At 40.3% G+C, this 26,405-nt stretch overlaps 1 protein-coding gene across 1 annotated transcript in view; it reads right to left on the bottom strand.

Annotated features, from left to right (window-relative positions):
* The window catches only part of LOC127585186 (fibrillin-1-like), a 302,894-nt gene that overhangs the window by 217,767 nt on the left and 58,722 nt on the right, over positions 1 to 26,405 (bottom strand). Inside the window, exons 6-7 of the mRNA XM_052042412.1 lie at positions 16,116 to 16,313; positions 3,955 to 4,080 (exon numbers count right to left, since the gene is read on the bottom strand). Coding sequence (XP_051898372.1) covers positions 3,955 to 4,080; positions 16,116 to 16,313 — 324 coding nt within the window. The remainder of the gene's footprint in view (positions 1 to 3,954; positions 4,081 to 16,115; positions 16,314 to 26,405) is intronic.

Genomic DNA, 26,405 nt, shown 5'->3' with positions numbered 1-26,405 from the left:
ACCAATCATACAGGTCAATTCATTACACAGTGCAGTTACACTGAGTTAGTACAGAGTGCATTGAGATAGTACAGGTAAAAACAATAACAGTACAGAGTAAAGTGTCACAGCTACAGAGAAAGTGCAGTGCAATAAGGTGCAAGGTCACACAAGGTAGATCGTAGTCCATCTCACTGTATAAGGGAACTGTTCAATAGTCTTATCACAATGCAGTAGAAGCTGTCTTTAAGTCTGGTGGTATGTGCCCTCAGGCTCCTGTATCTTCTATCTGATGGAAGAAGAGAGAAGAGAGAATGACCCGAGTGGGTGGGGTCTTTGATTATGCTGGCTGCTTCACCAAGACAACAAGAGGTAAAGTCCAAGGTGGGGAGGCTGGTGTCAGTGATGCACTGGGCTATGTCCACAACTCTCTGCAGTTTCTTGCGGTCCTGGGCAGAGCAGTTGCTGTACCAAGCCGTGATACATCATAGGATGCTTTCTATGGTGCATCGGTAGAAGCTGGTGAGAGTCAAAGGGGACAAACCAAATTTCTTTAGCCTCCTGAGGAAGTAGAAGTGCTGGTGAGCTTTCTTGGTCGTGGCATCTACGTGATTTGACCAGGACAGGCTGTTGGTGGTTCACTCCCAGGAACTTGAAGATCTCAACCCTCTCTACCTCAGCACCACTGATGTAGACAGGTGCATGTACACCGCCCCCTTTCCTGAAGTCAATGACCAGCTCTTTTGTTCTGTTGACATTGAGGGAAAGGTTGTTGTTAGGACACAATTCCACTAGGCTCTCTATCTCCTTCCTGTACTCCAACTCATCGCTGTTTGAGATACAGCTTACAACGGTGGTATCATCTGCAAACTTGTAGATGGAGTTAGAGCAGAATCTGGCCACACAGTCATGAGTGTATAGGGAGTAGAGTAGAGGGCTGAGGACACAGCCTTGTGGGGCACCAGTGTTGAGAATAATTGTGCCGGAGGTATTGCTGCCTATCCTCACTGATTGCCGTCTGTTTGTTAGAAAGTCAAGGATCCAGTTACAGAAGGAGGTGTTGAGTCCTAGGTCTCGGAGTTTGGTGACGAGCTTGCTTGGGATTATTGTATTGAAGGCAGAGCTGTAGTCAATAAACAATAGTCTAACGTAGGTGTTTTTACTGTTCAGATACTCCAGAGCTGAGTGTAGGGCCAGGGAGATGGCATCCGCTGTGGACCTGTTTCAGTGATAGGCGAATTGCAGTGGGTCAAGATTGTCTGGGAGGCTGGAGTTGATGCGTGTCATGACCAACCTCTCAAAGCACTTCATGATGGTGGATGTCAGAGCCACTGGTCGGGAGTCATTAAGGCATGTTACCTTGCTTTTACCGGGATGATAGTGGTCTTCTTAAAACAGATGGGAACCTGAGATTGAAGCAGGTTAAACATGTCCGCAAATACTTCTGCCAGCTGATCAGCACAAGATCTAAGCACACGGCTGGGCACACCATCTGGACCAGGTGCTTTCCTCGTGTCCACTCTCTGGAAGACTGATCTTACGTCCTCAACTGTGATCACACGTTCAGCTGCATTGGAGACCCTCAGGGTGGATGGTGACAATCCACTTCCCTTCCGTTCAAAACGTGCATAGAATGCGTTGTTCATCAGGAAGGGATGCGCTGCTGTTAACTATGCAGCCCGACTTCGTCTTGTTGTCTGTTATGGCATGTAAGCCCTGCCATAACTGATGGCTGGTCAGGGATTCTATTTTGAGTCGGTATTGCCTCTTGGCATCCCTGATAGCTTTCTGAAGGTCATACCTCCATTTCTTGTACAGATCAGAATCACCAGATTTGTGTGCAGCAGTCCTCTCCTTCAGTAGGGAGTGTATCTCCCGGTTCATCCATGGCTTCCTGTTTGGGAACACCCATATTGTCTTCTTTGGTACACAGTCCTCCACACACTTGCTGATAAAGTCTGTCATGGTGGTGGCATACTCATCAAGGCTGGCAGCTGAGTCTTTGAACATGGACCAGTCCACTGTCTCAAAGCAGTCACGCAGGAGCTCATCTGCTTCCTCAGACCAGCACTGCACAACTCCCTGTACCAGATCCTCCCTTTTCAGTTTCTGTTTGTATGCAGGGAGAAGGAGCACAGCCTGGTGGTCTGATTTCCCAAAGTTAGGACGAGGGGTGGCTTGGAAGGCATCTTTGATGGTTGTATAGCAGTGGTCAAGGGTGTTGGAGCCCCTGGTGGAGCAGGAGATGTGCTGATAGTATTTTGGTAACACACTCTTGAGGTTGGCCTGATTGAAGTCACCTACGATGATGAAGAGGGCCTCAGGGTATCCTGTCTCAAGGTTGCTGACCACGGAGTATAGCTCACTGTGTGCAGGCTTCATGTCCGTTTGTGGTGGGATGTAGACTGCCATCAGGATAGCTGAAGTGAACTCCCTTGGCAGATAGAATGGTCGACACTTCACAGACAATGACCATATCCAACAAGAGAGAACGTTACCATCTACCCATAACATCTGATGGCATTACAATCGCTGTGAACTGCATCACCAACATCCTGGGTCAGCATTGACTGAACACTCAACTGGACCAAGCATATAAATAGGCTGCAAGAGCATTCAGAGTCTGGATATGCCATGGGAGTGACTCATCTCCTGATAGCCCAAAATCTTTGCACCTCTGCAAGGCACGTCAGGATTATGATTCTCCACTTATCTGGATAAGGACAGCTCTAACAACATTCAAAAAGTTTGACACCACTGGTATACAATGGTTGCAGTTTGTACCATCTTCATAAATGCACTAAAGTTAATCAACTAAACTGATCCAAAAGTACCTCTCAAACCTGAGGCCTCAATTGCCAAGAAAAAACAAGGGCTTCAGGAACATGGGAACTGCATTATCTGCATGGTCCCTCCAAATAACACACAATCACCACAGAAATATGTTGCTTTTTCTTCATCAGCACTGTGTCTAAAAACTGTGACTCCATACCCAACTGCACCATTCGAGCACCTTCACCAGAAGAACTGCAGTGATTCAAGAAGTCCGCTCATCATCACCATCGCTCATAAGGATAACTAATGAATGCTGACCTTGCCAGTAATACCAGAGCCCAAAAAAATTAAAAAGAAAATTTAAGAAAATTTCCCAGCACTGTCATCATGGCACTTGTGACTCAAACTAAAAGCTTCAAGACTATTCTTACAGTAGATCAAACTCAGTAGCTGAATATTTCCAGTACGGAAGTTGCAACCAAATACAACAAAATGCATCGTTACTGCATCCCATTTCAGAAATCACTTGACCACAACAATTGGCATTTCCTTCTAATAGAGAAAGCTAATTACAACCCTGCACTGACATACCTGGAATGCCTCTTGACAAGTCTATATCCATATAATGCTTTCTTCATTATATGTTTCATTAGTACTAGAAAAGTGACAAAACAGGTATGATTTAAGTTGCAGAATGGGGGGTGGTTGATGTGATAGGATGCAGACCAAACAAAGGTAACAATCACTTTAAAAAACAGTAGTTAAAGTCAGAAGAGAAAAAAAAAGAAACAAACTGAAACAGAAAGATACAGCCACATCTGTGAAAATAAAGAAAAAAAAGTGTGGTTACGTGAAATTATTAACTTTGGAACTGTCAACTGTTTGGGACTGCAATATACCGAGACAAAACATGAGATATTGTTCCTCATTCTTTTGTTGGACATAGTTGGAGCAATCTGGAAACTGAAAACAGAGGTAAGGATACAAGTGGGATGGAGAATTAAAGTGACAGGCAAATGCAAGCAAAGGATCGCCCTGTGGACTAAAGAGAGTTGTTCTGTAAAGCAGTTGTATTTGTTTTCTGCAAAGCAGAATTTATGGTTTTTGCTCTAAATACATGTTAAAAAACAGTGGATTTTAATATTAAAATTAATGTCCTTTAGAATAGATGTGTTGATCCATAACATGCTATTGTCTTACCTTCACATTTTTGAGTTTCTTCACTAAATCTATGTCCAGCTGGGCATTTGCATTCAAAGGATCCAACAGTATTTATGCAATTTCCCCCTTGACAGCTCCCTGGGATAGCTTGGCATTCATCTACATCTACCAAAGAAAGTAAAACTATATCATTATTTTGTCCTTCAGTATCTAACAATCATGCTTTCACAGTATTATTTACCAACAAATCTTTATATTTACCTTTATCTTTATCTTTATATAAACCTTTATATTCAACAATACAAAAAAATTTATCTTTATATAAACCTTTATATTCAACAATACAAAAAAATTATTAACAAAATTGAAGCAGTTACATTTTCTGTGGTCCTGTGCCCCCAGTGGAAGTGTGTCAGTAGGAGATACCATCCTTTATACTCTTAACATAATACACTTCCTTGTATTGAAGTATTTGAATTTTTCAGGTTGCGACCAACACCAACATGAAAACTGATGAAAAAAAGACCGTTAGCTTGGTTTAGTTTCTAAACTGATGTTCTGATGTTTATCAGATGTTTCGAAAGCACAAGTAAAAAACAAACAGGTACTTTTCCACTATACAAAGTGGTCCACTTTTAAATTCTTCCTACATTGGTGTGACTGAGACAAACAGAATTCACAAATGGCAATAATTTCATGTAGCAGTTAATCTCACCAAAAAAAGAGTTGACTGAACTATCTGTGAATTTCGTGCATTTTCTCTTGTAGATTGTCGCTTCTGAGTCAAACCAATCAGTTTTTAACTTTATTTAATAATCCCTATTTAACACTGAACAATGCATGTGATGAAGGGAAAAAGACTTAAAAGAATATTTTAATAACTGTTGGGTCTTCCAATACATTTCCCTGGCCAAGTGCTATGCATTTTGGATCACAGATTTCAGATTTCTTGGAACTGCCATATTTTGATTTTGTTTCATTATAGTTTCAGTTAATAACTTCTTTTCAATTTTTCACCTTACACACAAGAAACTAAGTAGAACTGAAGAAAAACTGGCATTTCCCATCCATTTATTCCTTTTAGTGCAACAGAGTTAAGCGTAATGGAGACTGGCTCAATCAAGAGCAGTTACGTGTAAGAGTTCCAACTTTATTTTTAATAGCATTTAACTATTTTGAAACTTTTTGATTATGAAGAAACTATTGAAAGAAACTATTTGATTATGAAGATAATCCTTTAAGAGATATATACATATGCAAATCCAGAAGTAATTTAACTGTAAACATACTAGTATAGGAAAGCATCTGCTTTAGCCTTTTGCTATTTCTTATCAGAAACACAAAATAACATTTTTTCAGCTGTAGGAATGCAAGAAGTCAAATGTTCCACAGAATATTTCCAAAGGTTGTAATGGCAGAGTACTGGAATAGGACTACTCATCAACTTCTACTGAGTGGATGTCAGTTCAGACAGAGTTTAGTGACTTTCGCTGGAGATAATAAATATATAATTTAACCTGCGATAACTGACATTGAGATAAGTTTTTTTATCTAGATTTGGCATGTCATGTTTACCTGAAACCAAAATTATTCATGCTTTCATTACTTCAGATTTCGAGCTTGATATCTACAATTAAATTGTCTTCAACTGCTTTTAAAGTAATATTTGAACATTCATGCTGGTGCGAGTTCAGTTCCTTGGCACTTGAAGACACAGAGGGTAAACTACTGGATAGATCATAGAATCAAAGGAATTTACAGCACAGGAAGACATTATGCTGCCCATTGATTTCATACCAGTGAGATGATAAAAGATTAAAATATGAAAAAAATTTGGCTTTTCCTGTAGCAGGTAAGGAAATCTGAAGAGCTCGAGATGAAGCCCCATTCTAACATTGGTATACACAAAAGAATTAACTAAACTTGGAAATAAAAATGCAGAGTTGACTAATATTTTTTCTACATTATGAGATTATTGGATCATTCAATCAACAAAACAAAGAATTTCTCATTTCTACTTTGAATGGGCACTCCCTTATTCTGAAAGCAAGTCCCTTAGTTCAAGGTCATCCAATGAAGGCGAAATGTCCTCTCAGTATGTATCTTATCAAGTTTTCTCAGAATCTTTTTAGATTCAATAAGATCACTTCTCATTTTTCAAATCCCAATAAGTATAAACCGAATCTGCTCAACCTTTCATTATGACAATCCCTTCATCCCAGGTATCAACCTAGTAAACCTTTTCTGAACTGCCTCCAATGCATGTTTATATTTAATTAAATGAAAGTAAAACCGTATGCAAATCTCTAGATATGGTCTCACCATACCCTCTCCAGTTGTAGCAAGACTTTCCTACTTTTATCATCTGTCCTTGCATTCCTATGGCCTTTCTAGTGACTTGCGCCTGCATGCTAAATTTATGTGTTTTATGTATGAGAGCATGCAGATCCCTTTGCTTTTGAGACACAAGGTTGTGAGGGAGACAAGCAAATTTGGGGGCATTGTGGCAAAAATCCCAGCCACATGAAAATCAATTAACAAAGGAATGGACTTGAGACTTTCTCTTGGATCTTCACATCTTTCCTAATGTCTGGTGACCAAAACTGGATGCAATACTCCAGCTGTGACCCAACCCATTTTTTGTTATAAGTTCAGTACCACATTAGAATATGAAAGTATTCGTTGATCCATGTGGAACTAAAAAATATTGTTCTAACTATATGATGCCTTGGAACAACTTCTAATAAAAAATAGATTAAAAAAAACTGTAAGTTTGTGCTTGTCAGTAGAATTAATTTGAGTGTGAGACTCCAAATAAATTTGCTCTGTGATCAGAATTTGAATGTTAAAAAGAAGGCTGTGAATTGAAGTGTGAAACCTAGTAATTCAAGACTAATTATGAACTATACTTCAATATGCAGTTATATTTCTAATAAGCTCTTGGAGAACTACATAAGTTATTCACACCATTAAAGTGTGTACTAATAAATTTTGAATTAACCAGGACTTTTCACGTTTCTAAAATAAAACTAAAAATGTTGGAAATATTCCCAGGTCAGGCATTATCTGTGTTAATGTTTCCAGTCAATGACCTTTTATCAGAACAGGAGCAATTTAGAGATAAAAACAAAGTTTATATAACAGAGAAAGGAGAAGGGTGGAAATGACAGAAGGGATAAGGTGGACAGGAGAGACAATGACAAAGGTGGTAATCGAGCCTGCTCGAAGAGATTAGTAAAGGCTGGTGAGTAACAAAATGTGTATCTGACAAGATGTTAATAGTAAAAGGAGATTAAAATATGAAATCACCGGAGGAGAAAACAGACCAAATGCTGGAAATGTAAGACACAAGGCTGGAGTGGCTGATCATCTTAAATTGTTGATCATAACTGTAAAAACATTTCTAAAAACTGATTTAAAGCATTAGTTATTTATATTTTTACATCTGTTAAGAACTGTGTTGACAATACATTTTATAATGTCAACTAAGTAGTTTGCTCATAGAATATGTCTTTCAAAATGTGAACAAATTACTACTATATTGTTCATATAAGAGAACATGTTAATCAGTGATGTAACTGGTTATCTCGGGGGAAAGAAAAGCCTGGACTAGGACAAACATAGACGGCAATGGATAACTTTGAACATGCAGGTATTTATTATTGCTGTTATCTATTCAATTGCAATTTATTATCAAAGCCTAATGTTGGTCATTTGCTTGAAGTTTTGTTTAATAATCGGTAAAACACCCCAGAACTGAAGCAAAAAAAACCCTGAAAATTCAAGGCTTTTACATTTGCTGTTCCAGTCCTTGGTGCTTCCCATGTAGAAGGATCAGAGGATTACGACTCAATCTCTATCCCAATCCCCTCAGCAGTTCCATTAGCACTAAAAATTATCAGAAGTGTTTAAATGTTCATTTTTCAGTGATATACGGTCAATAAGTTTTTTAAATTTTTTTAAAAATTTTATTTACAGCACGGTAACAGGCCCTTCCAGCCCAATGAGTCCGCACCGCCCATGTTAAACCCCCAAATTAACCTAGCCGTACGTCTTTAGAATGTGGGAGGAAATCGGAGCACCTGGAGGAAACCCACACAGACACGGAAGAACGCACAAACTCCTTACAGACAGCGATGGGAATCGAACCCCGATCACTGGCGCTGCAATAGCGTTGCGCTAACCGCTACGCTACCATGCCGGTCATTCATAATTTCTTCCCAGTGGTTAAAGTGAGGCAGAATATTGTCAAGGCCAAATTAAATAAAATTTCTGTTGATGTCATTTTTGTTTGTGTCTCCCTATTCAGTTATTATTAGCAATTTTGTCTGCAACAGGCATCTGAAATTCTGTCTTCTGCTCATAAAATTAGGAGGAGGAGGGAAGGTTATTTCAAGTTGTGTCACCCCTTGGAGGCTTGTGCAATTTTTTCCAAAGCTTACCTTTCCTTTGGGTCTTTAGGCCACTTTCTTCACTGGGAAGGTCCTACCTCTCCTAAGTGAAGCCCACCTACCTACCTGAAGAATGGCAAAACTAATGTCACATATAATCCCAGTTTCCAATCGAAGGCCAGGTCACAAGTCCCCAGGGAAGTAAAGGCCTATAGTACTCAAAATGCCCACTACTGGGCTGCCTCTTATATCGATAAGTCAAGAAAGGAGCCTGTGAACGTTTCACTATTTACAAGGCTAACAAAGATCCTGAAATTGGCATTAAGCAAAGACACTATCCAGTAGGTTCCACCCAAAATCAGCCATTAAAGAATAAATCCTGTTCCAGGCTAAAGGAGACAAAAGTCCCCAAAACAAATCAATTTCAAAACAAGACAATGTGATAGCATGGTGAGGTTTGATAAATTTTCTCGACCTTTCTGACAGTCCTGCCAGTAACTGTAACCACAAACTGAATTGACAAGGACCAGCGTTTTGCAGATCAAATGATCCTAAACTTTCAATGGACCAACGAAAGGATCACTTTGTGATTCAGTAACTGCAGCTAGTTTTGAGTTTATACTGTTGGGTTGCTGTGTTAGCATGCATTGTCAATGTTTAGACGGTGTAGAGATTAATGAAAGTAAAAAAAATTGGTATGAAATTCTAATGTGTACTGCAAGTTTTTATGCATTATGCAATGATTTTTGGTTTGAAAACCCAAATGCTGGAACACGATGTGTTACTCTGTTTTAATGGCACAGTTCCAGGTCCTTGACTTGGATCCTCCACATTTATGATCTGCATCCTCAGAAAGTCTGCTGGACTTATGCAGTTTCAACAATTGTCAAACATTGCCTGACTTTGATGTCTTGTGCAAAAATGTACCTTGCAATAAAGGCACATGCACACTGAGGCCACAAAAACTAAAACTACTCTTAACTGGCGAGTTGAATCCTATTCTGGCTTTAAACGGCCTGGCTTTACCCAAGCCATAGACAGTAAGTCCAACTTCTTCCATATAAGGTAACTTCTGATTTCCCCCACTCCACCTGCTTACTGAAGTGCTAAGTCCCAATTATATCCCTGATTTCTTAAAGCTCCCATGACCCCCTGACCTATCCTCCCTTCAGGAATTACCACCCATTCAATCGTCTCCCAATGCATTATGGTATCCAACTACGCTGTGGTCTATACTCATTTTGCCAACTTGTTATCCTCATATCACCATCAACTCCATGATTTTCAATCCCAATTATCTCCTTCCAATCACCACCCTAAATGTTCTACTTAACTGAATGTGGAGATGACCATTCAACATGGAGAAGAAATACTTGGGACGGAATTGAGAACCTCAGGACCATGCATTGGGAGCACGCAGAAGACCCTGCATAAGCAGATGAAGGAGTGCACCAACTTACAAACTACCCACTCACCCACCCCATCAGGCACCACCTGCCCTATTTGTGGAAGATTTATCGGCTCCCACATAGATTTCATTAGCCACAGAACCTACAAAACTGGAGTTGAAGAAAATCATCCTTGATCTTGAAGGATGACCTAAGACGTAGTATAATTTTTCCATTGCAACTTCTAATAACAAACTCTTTTGTTAATGTTAATATATATGGAGATCAATTCATTGAATATATTCTGTGCGTAGACAGATTTTTAGTTTACGGCGGTGGGTGGCATCAAGGGTTATAGAGTCATAGAGTCATTCAACACGGAAACTGGCCCTTTGGCCACGTCCATCCCGACCAAGATGCCTATCCAAGCTAGTCCCATTTGCCTGCATTTGGTCCACAACCTTATAAACCTTTCCTATTAATGTGCCTGTCCAAATGTCTTTTAAAAGTTGTTCTTGTACCTGCCTCAACCACTTCTTCTGGCAGCTCATTCCACATTTGTATCACCCTCTGTGTAAAACAAAAGTTGCCCCTCAAGTTCTTATTAAATCTTAACCCCTCTCACCTGAAACCATAGAACAATACAGCTGAATACAGGCCCTTCGGCCCACCATGTTGTGCCGACCTTTAAACCATGCCTAAGACTAACTAACCCCTTCCTCCCGCATATCCCCCTATTTTAAATTCCTCCATATGCTTATCTAACAATCTCTTGAACCTGACCAATGTATCAGCCTCCACCACCACCCCAGGCAGCGCATTCCATGCACCAACTACTCTCTGGGTGAAAAACCTCCCTCTGATATCTCCCTTAAACTTCCCACCCATTACCTTAAAGCCATGCCCTCTTGTATTGAGCATTGGTGCCCTGGGAAAGAGGTGCTGGCTGTCCACTCTATCTATTCCTCTTAATATTTTGTATACCTCCATCATGTCTCCCCTCATCCTCCTTCTCTCCAATGAGTAAAGCCCTAGCTTCCTTAGTCTCTCCTCATAAACCATACTCTCCAATCCAGGCAGCATCCTGGTAAATCTCCTTTGCACCCTTTCCAATGCTTCCACATCCTTCCTATAATGAGGTGACCAGAACTGTACACAGTACTCCAAGTGTGGTCTAACCAGAGTTTTGTAGAGCTGCATCATTACTTCATGGCTCTTAAACTCGATCCTACGACTTATGAAAGCTAACATCCCATAAGCTTTCTTAACTACCCTATCCACCTGTGAGGCAACTTTCAGGGATCTGTGGATATGAACTCCCAGATCCTCCACACTCCCCAGAATCCTGCCATTAACCTTGTACTCCGCCTTGTCCTTCCAAAGGTTACCACCTCACACTTCTCCAGATTGAATTCCATCTGCCACTTCTCAGCCCAGCTCTGCATCCTATCAATATCCCCCCGTAAGCTTCGACAGCCCTCCACACTATCCACAACACCACCGACCTTTGTGTTGTCTGCAAACTTGCTAACCCACCCTTCCAACCCCTCATCCAAGTCATTAATAAATATCATGAAAAGTAGAGGTCCCAGAACCCATCCTTGTGGGACACCACTAGTCACAGCACTCCGATCCCAATGCACTCCCTCCACCAACACCCTTTGCTTTCTACAGGCAAGCCAATTCTAAATCCACACGGCCAAGCCTCCCTGGATCCCTTGCCCTCTGACCTTCTGAAGAAGCTTACCATGTGGAACCTTGTCAAACACCTTACTAAAATCCATGTAGACCACATCCACTGCACTACCCTCATCAATCTTCCTGGTCACCTCCTCAAAGAACCCTATCAGGCTTGTGAGGCAAGATCTTCCCTTCACAAATCCATGCTGGCTGTCCCTAATCAGTCCATGGTTCTCTAAATGCTCATAGATCGTATCTCTTAGAATCCTTTCCAACAGCTTGCCCACCACAGATGTAAGGTTCACTGGTCTATAATTCCCTGGACTATCCCTACTACCTTTTTTGAATAAGGGGACAACATTTGCCACCCTCCAATCCTCCGGTACCATTCCTGTGGACAACGAGGACTCAAAGATCCGAGCCAACGGTTCAGCAATCTCCTTCCTCGCCTCGCGAAGCAGCCTGGGGAATATTCCGTCAGGCCCTGAGGACTTATCTGTCCAAATATTTTCTAACAGCTCCAACACATCCTCTCTCTTGATATCTACATGCTCTAGAACATTAACCTTACCAACAGTGTCCTCAGCGTCAAGGCCCCTGTCCGTGGTGAATACTGAAGAGAAGTATTCATTGAGAACCTCACCCACTTCCACAGCTTCCAGGCACATCTTCCCACCTTTGTCTCTAATCGGACTTATGTTTACTCTCGTCATCCTTCTGCTCTTCACGTACGAGTAAAGAGCCTTGGGATTCTCCTTAACCCTACTCGCCAAAGACTTTCATGTCTCCTTCTTGCTCTCCTCAGCCCCTTCTTAAGTTCCTTCCTTGCTACTCTATATTCCTCACGAGCCCTATCTGATCCTTGCTGCTTACACCTTATGTATGCTGCCTTCTTCTTCCTAACTAGTTGTTCCACCTCTCTTGTCACCCATGGTTCCTTCACCCTGCCATTCTTTCTCTGCCTCACCGGGACAAATTTATCCCTAACATTCTGCAAGAGATCTTTGAACATCGACCACATCTCCATAGTACATTTCCCTTCAAAAATGTCAGCCCAATTTACACTCTCAAGTTCTAGCCTTATAGCCTCATAATTTGCCTTTCCCCAATTAAATACCTTCCCGTCCTCTTTGCTCCTATCCTTGTCCATGACAACGCTAAAGGTTATGGAGCAGTGGTCACTGTCCCCCAAATGCTCACCCACCAAGAGATCTGTCACCTGACCCGGTTCATTACCTGATACTAGATCTAATATGGCATTCCCTCTAGTCAGTCTGTCAACATACTGTGACAGGAATCCGTCCTGGACACACTTAACAAACCCTGCCCCATCTAAACCTTTGGTACTAAACAGGTGCCAATCAATATTTGGGAAGTTGAAGTCTCCCATGATAACAACCCTGTTATTCTTGCATCTTTCCAAAATCTGCCTCCCAATCTGCTCCACAGTATCCTTGCTGCTGCAAGGGGGCCTATAGAATACTCCCAGTAGAGTAACTGCTCCTTTCTTGTTCTTAACTTCCACCCATACTGACTCTAGAGAGGATCCTTCTACATTATCCACCCTTTCTGCAGCTGTAATAGTATCCCTGACCAGTATCGCCACCCCTCCTCCTCTTCTCCCCACCTCCCTATCCCTTTTAAAACACCGAAAACCAGGAATATTCAATATCCATTCCTGCCCTGGTGACAGCCAAGTCTCTGCAAGAGCCACAATATCATAGTCCCATGTACTTATCCAAGCTCTCAGTTCATCTCCCTTATTCCTGATGCTTCTTGCATTTAAGTAAATGCACTTTAGCCCATCCACCTTTCTACTTTTATACCCTGTACTCTGCTTCTTCTTCCTCAAAGCCTCTCTACATGTTAGATCTGACTTTTCCCCATGCACTTCTTCCTCTGACCTACCTGTCCGGTTCCCATCCCCTCGCAAACTAGTTTAAACCCTCCCGAACCACCCTAGCAAACCTGCCTGCAAGGATTTTGGCCCCCCTTGGGTTCAGGTGTACCCCGTCCTCTCTGTACAGGTCCCACCTTCTCCAGAAGAGATCCCAATGATCCAAAAATCTAAAACCTTCCCTCCTGCACCAACTCCCTAGCCATGCATTGATTTGCCATCTCCTCCTATTCCTACCTTCACTATCGCATGGCACTGGCAGCAATCCTGAGATTGCTACCCTTGAGATCCTGTTCTTCAGCCTTCTGCCTAGCTCCCTAAACTCACTTTTCAGGACCTCATCCTTCTTTCTACCTAAGTCGTTGGTACCAACATGTACCATGACTTCTGGCTGTTCTCCCTCCCAAGAATCCTGTGGACCTGATCAGTGACATCTGGATCCTGGCACCTGGGTGGCAACATACCATCCGGGACTCATGATCACTGCCACAGAACCTCCTATCTGTTTCCCTGACTACTGAGTCCCCTGTCACTATTGCCTTCCTCTCCTCCTCCCTTCCCTTCTGAGCAGCAGGACCGGTTCCAGTGCCAGGGACCTGGCTACTGCTGCTTGATCCCTGCAGGTCATCCCCTTCAACAGCTTCCAAAGCGGAAAACCTGTTATTGAGGGGAACAGCCTCTGGGGTCCTCTGCACTATCTGTCTGTTCATTTTCTTTTTCCTTTTCTCTCCCCTGACAGTCACCCTTCTATCTACTTCCTGGTCCCCAGAAGTACCTGCTCTAAGGAGGGTGACTGTCTCCCGATGCACAGTATCTACATAATTCTCTCCCTCCCTGATGCTTCACAGTGTTTGAAGCTGCGACTCCAGCTCATCAATTCTGAGCTGAAGTTCCTCCAGCCTCAAGCACTTACTGCAGACGTGGTCACCGTGCACCACAGCAAGGTCCACTAGCTCCCACATCAAGCAGCTGCAGCACATCACCATGTCCTCCATCTGAACTAATTCTTTCCCTACCTAGTTTTATCCTACTTAAAAATTTGTAACAGGTAAACCCAACCTTTAGCTACCAGCTACTCACCCGCCTCGCCCGTTACCACCTAAGCCCCTTGAACCAAAGCCCAAACACTCTGCTCTCTCTTACTCCGCTGCCCGCTCTGACGCCTACTAGTTCTAGATTCCCCAACCCTGGGAAAAAGACTGAGTGCATTCACCCTATCTACGTCCCTCATGATTTTATACATCTCTAAGATCGCCTCCCTGTCTTCTACACTCTAAGGAAAAAAGTCTTAGCCTGTCCAACCTCTCCCTATAATTCAGCCCCTTTGAGTCCTGGCAACATCCTTGTAAATCTTTTCAGCAATATTTCCAGTTTAATAACATCTTTCCTATGGCAGGGTGACCAAACTCAACACAATACTCCAAATGTGGCCTCACCAGCATCTTATTACACTTGCACCATAACCTCCCAACTTCTGTACTCAACACCCAGACTGATGAAGGCCAGCATGCCAAAAGACTTCTTCACCACTGTCTACCTGTGACTCCACTTTCAGGGAACCAGGTACCTTAACTGCAAGGTCCCTCTGTTCTAAAACACTCCCCAGAGTTCAATCATTTACTGTGAAAGTCCTACCTTGATTTGACTTTCCAAAATGTAACACCTTGCACTTATCTGAACTGAACTCCAGTTGCCATTCATCGGCCCACTTACTCAGCTGATTGAGATGCCCCTGTAATTTTTGATAACCTTCTTCGCTGCTGGTGGTATCACCTATTTTAGTGTTATCTGCAAACTTACTAGCCATGTCTTGTACATTCTCATCCAAATCGTTGGTAAAGATGACCATCAACAATGGGCTCAGCACTACCACTGAGGCACACCACTAATCATGGGCTTTCAGTCCGAGAAACAACCTTCCACCATCACCCTCTGCTTCCTACCATCAAGCCAATTGTCTGTCAATTAGCCAGCTCTCCCTGGATTCCACGTGATCTAATCTACCAGAGCAGCCTACCATATGGAACCTTATCAAAGGCCTTACTGAAGTCCATAAAGACCATGTCTACCACCCTGTCCTCATCAACCTTCTTGGTCATATTATCAAAAAATTTTAATCAAGTTTGTAAGACATGATCTCCCACCCACAGAGCCTTGCTGACTTTCTCTAATCAACTTGTCTTTCCAGATGCATGTATATCTTCTCAGAATTCTCTCCAGTAACATACCTACCAGAGATGTTAGGCTTACTGGTTAATAGTTCCCAGGCTTTTCTTTGGAGCCCTTCTTAAAGAAAGGCACAACATTCACTACCCTCCAGCCTACCCTTCGCTACCCTCCAATTATGGAGAAATAAGCAGGCAAGTGCAGCTGACGACAAGCCATGATCTAATTGGATGACAGAGCAGGCTTGCAGGACATGGCCTAGTCCTGCTTTAATTGCTTATATGCTCTTTAATGTTTTAAATATTATATAAAATTACCATTTAAAGCTGTATTTCATGTGATCAAAATCTTGTAAGATTAGTTTAGCACAAAAATATTTGGTTCCATCAGAAAAAATTTCCTTCACACTGCTGTTAATGAACGCGCAGCAGAATAATTAAGGGTTGGCAAAGTCTGGCTCATTAAATGTTGGCCACACTCTGACATCGAAGAAACACAGTTGCTGTCACTTCCCCTAAAGCAAATACTTTTTAAGTTTAGTGAACCATGCTATAAGGAATCCGTCAGTCCTCTCCCACAGATTCTCTGGAAACTCCAATGGAAAACAAAGTTTAATTTGATTAAAGTTAGTGCCTGTTAAATTTCAACAACTCTGCATGTGAAAAATGCACCCCTTACCTTGACAAGCTCCAGTGCGGATATTAGGAATAAAGCCACGACGACATGGTTGCGGCTGGGCAGGGCACATCTCACAGGGATGTCCCCAGGCTCGTCCAACTGTTGCGCAGCAAAGGGTTTTGGTGCAGACAATGCCAGTGAGTTGTCCTTGGCACATCTGGTTGTTTACTGATGTGAAACATGGTCCAGTCCTGTAATCTAAAATAAATATTTACTATTAGAAAACAGCACAATAATTAAAAAAAGCTATTTTAAAAAGGTTTTGAAAATTCTCTTTATCTACTTATCTGATTCAATTATAGGAAATCATTCTTTACTTAGTATGCAATTATTAAATTTAGCAAAGGCACAAACAGCAGTTAACAAGAAATCATTAACAAAATGCATTAACATCCATCTGTATGATATTTACACTAATATCAGTGCACCAATATATCCTGCTAAAAGGTTTTGTGACTTTTGGAACTAGACAAAAAGTGGAAAACTAAATATTTTATAATTCTATATATTGGAAGGTTTCATGTTAATATCAATATCATTTGACTAGACTGTGAATGAGTAGACAGGAAAGCAGAGAAAACATTTCAGAGGCAGCCATTCCAACATAGAAAACAGTGGCAAAGATAGTGTTTGTAAAGGAAAGAATATACGGTCTGATGCTCAGCTTAGGGGCTAAAAGGGTGCTGGGACTGCAGACAATCTACTCAGCCAGAGACAGTGAACAATCAGGGAAATGCAGTTGATGGAAAAGTAATGGAGTTTGTAACCATTGCTGAATATGATGGTGTCAGTCCAACAAGTACTTATTACATGGAATTAGAAAAGATCTGTGATAACGTTCCAGTTGTATTGATGAAGATGTTCTCCACAACTAGCAGCACATCTAGTTGGGCTATCATCTGTATCCATAACACTGACATCTACCTGATAATATGGAAAATTGCTCAGGTGTATCCTGTCAACAAAATGCAAGACAAACCCAATCCAGACAATTACTACTTTAATTGTCTACTTAACCAGCATGTTGTGATAGAATGTCTCACTTGAAAATGCTATCAAACATCAATTACTCACCAATAACCCTCTCACTGATATCCAAGTTTGATTCCACCAAGACGACTCAGTTCCAGTCATCATTTCAGACTTGGTCCAACATGGACACAAGAGCTAAGTTCCAAAGTTGAGTTGAGATTACCTTTGTCATCAATGCAGCATGTACATCACTGCTGCACAGCTCTGGAGAAGTGAGTTAAATTCTAGTCCTGGGTGGTGTCTGTATGGTGCTTGCCTTTTCTCCCTGTGACTGTGTGGATTTCCCATTCCCAGCCCCCCCCTCCCAAGACGCTCTGCCCTTCCCCAGAGCTCCGGTTTCCTGCCACATCCTAAAGATGTGCAGGTAGATTAATGAGCTATTGTTTTTTTGCCTCTAGTGTAGATGAGTAGAGGAGAATCAGGAAAGAGTTGATGGGTATGTGAGAGAGAATAGGTTACAGTGGGAATAGGATTGATGAGAATGCTCTGAGAGCTGGCAAAGGCTCGATGGATTAAATGGCCTCCTATTTTGTAGGAAAATGTAAAAGAAAAATATGTATTTGGTGGATTGTAGCATCAAGAAGTAAAATTGAAATCAACAGGAATCAATGGGGAAAATTCACCACAGTCTGAAGACACACCTACCCCACCATAAAGGAAGATATTTGTTCTTTTTATTGCCCAGTTGCCTCATCCCAGGCATCACTACAGTTCTAAAGTGCAGTGTCCAAGAATCATTTTCAGCTGCTTTATCAAAGCCTTCCTTTCATCGAAACATCAAACGTGGGGATGTTTTCTGATAATCACAGTGTTCTGTTCTATTTGATAACAAAGTAGTCTGAGCGGCAAGATCTGGACAGTATACAGGCATGGGAAGTGTCATCAAACATTTGGAAGAACACTCAAAAAAAGCTCCTGATAATAAAGAACAGGTCTGGAGTGAACTAGAAAAATTGATATGGCTGAAAACTGATTAATCCCACTGGTTTGCCATCTCCATAATTCCATATATTCTAGAACAATTCCTGCAGACTGAAAAGTAGCAAATATCACCTTACTTTTTAAGAGAGGAGGAGGAGAAAAAACAACAAACTCTAGACCAGTTAGCCTAGCATAAATAATAGGGAGCGTCTAGAATCTATTATTAAGGAAATGGAAACAAGGTACTAAGAAAAGAATAATAGGACCAGACCGACTCAACAGGGGTTTTAAAAGAGAAATCATATTTGAAAATCTATTAGAGTCTTTTGAGGTTGCAAACATTAGAAAGGATAGAGGAAAACTAGTGGATGTAGTGCACTTAAACTTGTAATACTCTTCAAAAAGGTGCCTTTCAAGAGATTTTTATACAAAATTAGTGCACAAGTTTTGGGATAATACACTGGTGTGGAATTGATTAATGGAAGAAAAATTGAAAGTAGAAATTAACAGGTTATTTTTGTATTGAGAGCCTGTGACCAGTAAGGTGTTGCAGAGGTCAACTGAGACTCCAGCATTTCAAATCTACATCAACAATTCAGATGAGAAGACCAGGTCTAATGTGTGCAAGTCTGCTGAGGATGCAAAGTGGCAGTTTGAGCTGTGAGATAGATGCAGGGAGATTTCATGAGGGTATAGAGAGGCTAAGTAAATAGGTGAGGACATGGAGACAGCACAAAACGTGGAAAAATTTAGGTAAAACACTTTGCTAGACAAAAAATGGAGAAAGACTGAAAGCATTGGTGTTCAGAAGAACCAAAGTATTCTTATACAAAGAATCACAGAATTGTTGCAGCATGAAAGGAGGTTATTCCTGTCTATACCACCTCAATGTAAGAGCAATCCAGCCTGTCCATCTCCCATCCTCTCCCTACAACCCTGAAAAACCTTTCCTTTCAAATAATTATCAAGTTCTTTTTTGAATGCTACAAATGAATCTGACCCCTAATGATGCCTTCCTTGTGGTATGAAGGGTGTTTTTCTCTTGAAAAACCTCTTCACACAATTTTTTGATTCTTTTCCTAATCATTTTAATTTGACATCCCCTGGTTCTTTACCCTTCTGACAATAGGAACAGTTCTTCTTTACCTGTTCTGTTCATACCTTTCATGGTTTAAATGCCTATATCCGATAACCCTCTCAACTTCTCCTGTACCACAAAGAACAACCCCAATCCAACTTCTTAGAATCACTGAAAATTAATATCCAATAAAGATGGTAATCATTTAGGAAAGCGAACAGTATGTTGGCCTTTACTGCAAGAGGATTTGACTATATGAGTAAAGATGTTTTACTGCATTTATAAAGGGCCCTGGTGAGACCATACCTGAAATGTTCGTCTAATCTCCTTATCTAATCATGTGATAAGAAGAAATTCAATGAAAAGTGGGATTGGGGATAGGAGGAAATTGTTTTATGAGGAGAGATTAATCTGACTGGCCTTCTACTCTCTAGAGTTTAGAATGAAACAATCAAAATGCTTACACAGCTTCACAGTATGGACCCAAAGATGATGTTTCCCCTGGCTGGTATGTTTGGGTCCAGAGTCACAGTCTCAAAACCAGGGATCAGCTGTTCAGTACTGAGAATAAATTTATTCACCCAGAGGGTAGTGAATCTTTCAAATTCCCTACCCAAGAAGGCTCTGGAAGCTCCATCACTATGTATATCCAAGACAGAGATTAATAGATATTTGGATATTAAGGGAATCAAGAGGTATGGGATTAGTGCAGGAAAGTGGTGTTCAGGTTAAAGGTCAGCCATGATCTTATTGAATGACACTGCAGATGAGTGGGATTGAATGGCCTCCACCTGTTTCTTTATCTGATAGGAACATAGAAAACCTAAAGCACAATTCAGGCCCTTCGGCCCACAAAGCTGTGCCGAACGTGTCCCTACCTTAGAAATTACTAGGCTTACCCATAGCCCTCTATTTTTCTAAGATCCATGTATCGATCCAAAAGTCTCTTAAAAGACCCTATCATATCCACCTCCACCACCGTTGCCGGCAGCCCATTTCACGCACTCACCACTCTCTAACAACTACCCTAACATCTCCTCTGTACCTACTCCCCAGCACCTTAAACTTGTGACCTCTTGTGGCAACGATTTCAGCCCTGGGAAAAAGCCTCTGACTATCCACACGATCAATGCTCTCATCATCTTATACACCTCTATCAGGTCCCCCCTCATCCTCTGTTGCTCCAAGGAGAAAAGGCCAAGTTCACTCAACCTGTTTTCATAAGGCATGCTCTCCAACCCAGGCAGCATCCTTGTAAATCTCCTCTGCACCCTTTCTGTAGCTTCCACATCCTTCCTGAAGTGAGGCGACCAGAACTGAGCACAGTACTCCAACTGGGGTCTGACCAGGGTCCTATATAGCTGCAACATTACCTCTATAGTTGTTATAAATAAAATAAATAGAGTTAAATAAAATGGAGTTAAATAGAGTTAAATGAAGTTAAGTAGATGAGATTGAACCGTGGGACAGGTTCGAGGAGCTGATGAGCCTCCTCCTGTTACTTATTACTGCAGGAGGCCATTCAGCCTATCATGCCCATGCTAACGCCCTCTGTGACACTACCTGTCCCCTCTACCTGTCTGTGTATCATCTGCAAGCTTGGCCACAACACCGTCAGTTCCTTCATCCAGATTGTCAGCGTATAAAGTGGAAAGTTGTGGTCCCAGATGTTCTTATGATTATTATTAACATATGGGGAGTTATCAAAACTGACCGGAAAACTTACTGGACAAGCCACATAAATCGTCCAAGAGTTGGTCAGAGGTCAAGATTTCTGCCACAATTGACTTACTCCCCAAAATCATTCTATGATCCAAAAGGCAGACACTCTCCACTTGCCTGTAAGAGTGCAGTTCCAACAACATAAGAAGCTTGACATAAATGAAAATCAAAACAAAATCTGCAGATGCTGGAAATCTGAACCCAAAACAGAAAGTGCTGGAAAAACCCAGCAGGGCAGACAGCATCTGTGGAAAGAGAAACAGTTAACATTTCGAGTCTTTGACCCTTTGTCGGAACAGCTTGACATAATCCATCCACTAATCTGAACACTTACTCTCTTGTTACAGCTGTGGCTACATGGCTACCATCTGCAGCACCTCCAAAATGCACTACAGGGTCTTAGCAAGGTGTTTTCATGCAGTACTTCTAAACCTACCTCTATCAGAAGGACAAGGACAAGGACAGCAGACACACAGGAACACCACCAGGATGAGTTCCATACCCTTATTGGTTGCAGGCTCAAGAAGGTTTCCTATAAACTTGACTGTATTTAATGGTGACTAATTCCCCCTAGTGAACAGGTTTGGACATTCATTTATTAGTTTACTGAGGAATTAATTTTAAAAAGGAATTAAAAAGTTTATTTTTAAAATAAAAGTTATGAAGAGGAATCAAAGAACATGCAAAAAGATATAGATAGGTTAAAAGAGTGGATAAAAATTTGGCAGATGGAGAATGAAGTAGGGAAATGTGAGGTTTTTCACTTTGATAGAGAAAACAGAAAACCAGAATAATTTTTAAATGGAGAGTTTGCAGATCTGGGTATCTTATATATAAATCATAGAAAGCTGGCCTGCAAGTAAATGGGAAGGCAAATAGAATGCTTGCATTTATTTCAAAGGGGACAGAATTAAAATACGGAAAGCATGCTAAAACTGTACAAACATTGAGGCCCTGTCTGGAATACAGCATACTATTAGGTCTCCTTATTAAAGGTGATATTAATTTGAGGAGAATATTAATGCAATACTTGCATCGAAGGCACGGGAAAAGCTTACTATATTGATTTCTGGGATGTAGGGATTGACATGAAATGGTTGGTACTGTAGGCATTGGAGTTTAAACAAATGAGAAGTGAACTTGTTGAAACAAAATTCTGAGGGGATGATATGGCAATCTAGAACAAGGTGGTATTGTTTCAGAAAAAGGACTTGCACACAAGATGGATATGAGAAGAAATTAATTCTCTCAGAAGGTCATGATTCTTTGGAATTTTCCATCCTAGACTGCTATGAAGGCTTATACCTTGAATATATTCAGGGCAAGACAGACAGATTTTTGATCTGTACGGGAGGCAAGGGTTATGGGGAATAGACAGGAAAGTGGAGGAGAGGCCAAGATATTTTGGGAAAGTGGAGCATGCTTGAGGGGCCGGCCATATGGTGCACGCTTGCTCCTATTTCTTATGTTAAAGTGATGCAAAAGCTCTCAAATTGCAGATCAAACTATTAGATTTTACTTAGGAGCTACTTTAAAATGATAAATCTACAGTGTGTTACAAAAATATTCATTTTTAAAAACAAATTTATTTGCTTTCAAGTTCCCAGATTGCAAAGGTTTGGGTAAATAGTTCCAATTAAAGTAATTATAGCCCTTTAATTTTGAGAACATTTAAATGATAAGAAAATACTTTTATATAACATTTTATCACATCTCTCACCAATAACGCAGGTAATCAGAGAAATCATTATGCACCTACAAACAACATGAATCACTTTAATTCTGGTATTGATTGAGGGAATATTTTGAATATTAACATGAGGTAGTTAACATTTAAGTTATTCTTGGGAACAAGACCTCAGTTTAGTTGTGCTGTATTACGCTGGATTTTCCATGGATTCCATGGAAAGTTCCTGGGCCAGCTTTGCTATGATTCCTTAGCATTCTGCATTAGTGCAGGATCCAGGACCCTATTCATTTCAATTGGGTTTTAAACCACAGACTAAGAAGAGGGGAAGATGTTAACTTATTAAAAAACTTGCTTTGCGCTAATGCTCTTCAGAGATTTTTGTGTGTTTTAAGTAACTTCAATTTTTAAATCTATTTTTAATAATCATATACTTTAATCTAAAAACTGCTTAATGCCATGACAGTTTTGACAGAGCGATCTCAATAGGTCATATGGCCTACACCTGCTCCTATTTCTTCCTGCTTTTTCAATGACCTTTCCTTCACTGTAAGATCAGAAGTGGAGATGTTCACTGTTGATTGCAAAATGTGCAATTCCATTCACAATCATTCAGAAAGTGAAGCAGGATATGATTGAATGCAGAAAGACCTGGAAAATTTTCAAGCTTGATAAGTTTCATTCCTCACACATACTGAATATATCCAACAAGAGAGAGTCTAACCAACCACCATTAGCATTCAACTATTTTTAATATTCAACAACATTACCATTACCAAGCCCCACACTGTTGCCACAATAATAGATATGAGACTGGGTATCCAAGGTATACTTTCACCATCTACAAGGCAAAAATAATGAGTGTGATTGAATATTCTTCATTGCCTGGATAACTGCAGCTCCAGGATCACCAAAAAGCTGGACAAAGCAGCCCACTTAAGTATCATCCCACCTATTACTTTAAACATTCACTTCTCCATCAACAACAAACCTTACCTGCAGTGCGCACTACCTAGAAAATGCACTGCAGCAGCTTATCACAGCTTCTTCATCAGCAGCTGTCAAAACATGACCATTATGACCTGGAAAGAGGAGTAGCAAGTGTTCAAAAGCACAACCACCTGCAAATGTTCCTCCAAGTCACACATTGTCCTACCTTGCATGTATATTGTAGTGTCTTGATCATTACAAGACTAAATCTTCTTATCTTTATCGAACAACTCGACTTGAGTACTATTACAAACAAACTGTTCAAGGCAGTGGCTCATCATCACTTCCTCAAGAATGGACATTAAATGCCTTGCTTGCCAATTTGCCCATATCCCAAAAATGAAAATAAAAAGTTGAGAGATGTAATATTTTTTGAAAAATAAAATTTAGAAACTGTGATTACAGAATTAATTACTGAACACAACTGACATGTGAGACACACGGATAATAAAAATCACTAATAATAATTGGCAAGTGTCCATTATTTTCATTAGTCAAGCTTACTCATTAAAGTCATATAACATGTTTGTGAATCAAGTAAAGCAGTTACTTGGCAATATTATATAAAAGATGATATTAAATATGCACATGATCCTCATGAGAAAGTCCAAGATAATGTAATTCTCTAAGTATTTACTATATTTAAACAATCAACCAACATAATTAAAAACATATTGGTATCATATCCAGAGAGATGGAATTAAAAAACAGAGAAGTTATTGAAATTTGTATAAACTACACAGAGTGCTATATATAGCTCTGTTTACTATATTATAGAAAAAGATGGCGAGACACTGGAGAAAGTGCATAAAAGGTTTAATGGAGTGACACCAGGGCAGCAAGGGTATATCCATGAAGAAAGATTGAACAAGTTGAGACAACTTAGAAAAGACCAAGTGGGAGCCTGATTGAGACCACTAATATTATGATGGGGTTGATAGGACAGACGTAGAGAAGCTGCTTCTACTAACAGAGGAGACCACAACAAAGGGCCATAAGATAGTTATGAGTAACTGAGGCAATTAGCATGGATAAATTTATAGTGAAAGATTGTTACATGAGGGACAAAGGAATAAAAGGATTAGATAAAGAAGAATGTAAGCATACTTGTGTGGACTATAAATTTGCTGGGGCTAGAAATACATTGAGGCTAGCAATACATTGGGGCCAATGGCCCCAAAGTTTTTTAATAAAAAAACATATGAAGAAAAATGTGGAATATTCTTTATTCAGGGAAGGTTAGAATGTGGCAATTTCTACAAGTAGCAGTTGAGCCAAATGGCATAGATACATTTAAGGGGAAGATAGATAAATAGAGGGAGAAAGGGTTTGAACTACGTGAAATCAAATGAGGAATATTAGGAGGAGGCTTTTGGGTAGCACAAACTGTGCTCTTAGATTTGTTGAGCTGAATAGCTTGTTTCTGTGCTTTAAATACTATTTAATATCAGATTTAATACAGCACTGAATTTGTCCTCTTGCTTCAAGAGTCACTTTGTTCGTGTAATTGGTTTACATGCTGTTCAGCATTTTGAACAACATCAACCAATAAGAATGGTCTGAATCCTGCACCCTATTGTCTCCTTTTCAAGCATTTTCAATTCATTATTGTTTTGGAACAATAACTTGTACATATTCCCACTGTAAGACTTGGCGACTCAGTCCTACAGGGAAAAAACGCTATGCAGAATTTAAAAAATGGAGTTGTACTTTACAAAAATTACCATTTGGACATGGTTCCATGTTCTGTGCACAGTTAAATCAGGTCAAGTCCTAATCTAAATTTTGACATAATCACGTTAATGGAATAAAATTTGACACATACTTAGTCTTAGATCATAGAGTCATGACTCTATAACTCTATATTTAGTCTTAAATTTGTTAACCGAACCATCATTATAACTTCGTCTGATAATACAACTTCAGTGAGCCAGCATTTGTTCCACATGAATTGAATACGGCAATGGAGTAGTCAACAATGAATTTTGATATTTCATCAGGAAGTTATACCATCCATCTTTTAATGCAATCAAACACTTTCAAATCATTATTGTTTTGGAACTTGTACATATTCAATTTCAATTTTGCAAAGCAAGTTGCAAATTTCTATGGCAAACTGTTTAAATTTACTGTAAGAGGAACTAAAGTTCTGTATGTGTAAGGAAAACAAATGGCTATTTTCCCAGTATAAACTGTCAAAGTAGCTTTGTTATTTTAATTGTACATGGCTAAAATCCAGAAGTACAAAATGGTAACCATGCTTCATCTTCCTGCATGACACAAAACTACAAGTAGCTGCAAATAATTAACTTAACATGACTTTCCCCTATGGAATTCTAAACCCAGTTCCAACTTACAAAACTCCTCATTCTCTTCAGATGTTATTCTCATCAAATTATTTATCCCTAGTCAATCTTTGTAATGTTTGTGATAAGTACAATCGTTCTTCATAATAGCTAATTGCTATTTCCAACAAGTATATTAAGGGCTGATCCATGATTCTGCACGTTTTACAAAACATTGCAAAGGAACTGTTCTGCATTTACTGTAAAACAAATATGATTACTAAGCAGCTTGTGTTCATTTTAAAACAGACTTAATGCTCCACCTTACAGACATGCTGGCTCCAGCTGAATACAAGATCTCTATTTCCAAAATCTCTGACAAAAGTGCCACGTTGAAGCAAACTTGAATCATGCACAAAAGGGAAAAACAGGAACTTCTGATATTAGGGATAACAGATAGATGTAGGTTTAAATTTAGTCTGAATAAAGCCTTCAAGTTTAGCTGGAATTCAAATGCAAATATTTCCTCTGACATCGCACTTATGCAAACTAACAAACACAACTTCAAATAGAAC

Source organism: Pristis pectinata, chromosome 32 (genome assembly GCF_009764475.1).
Source record: "Pristis pectinata isolate sPriPec2 chromosome 32, sPriPec2.1.pri, whole genome shotgun sequence".
Lineage (NCBI taxonomy): Eukaryota > Metazoa > Chordata > Chondrichthyes > Rhinopristiformes > Pristidae > Pristis > Pristis pectinata.
The sequence above is the reverse complement of the archived record's forward strand: the minus strand, read 5'-3'. Positions and strand labels throughout refer to the sequence as shown.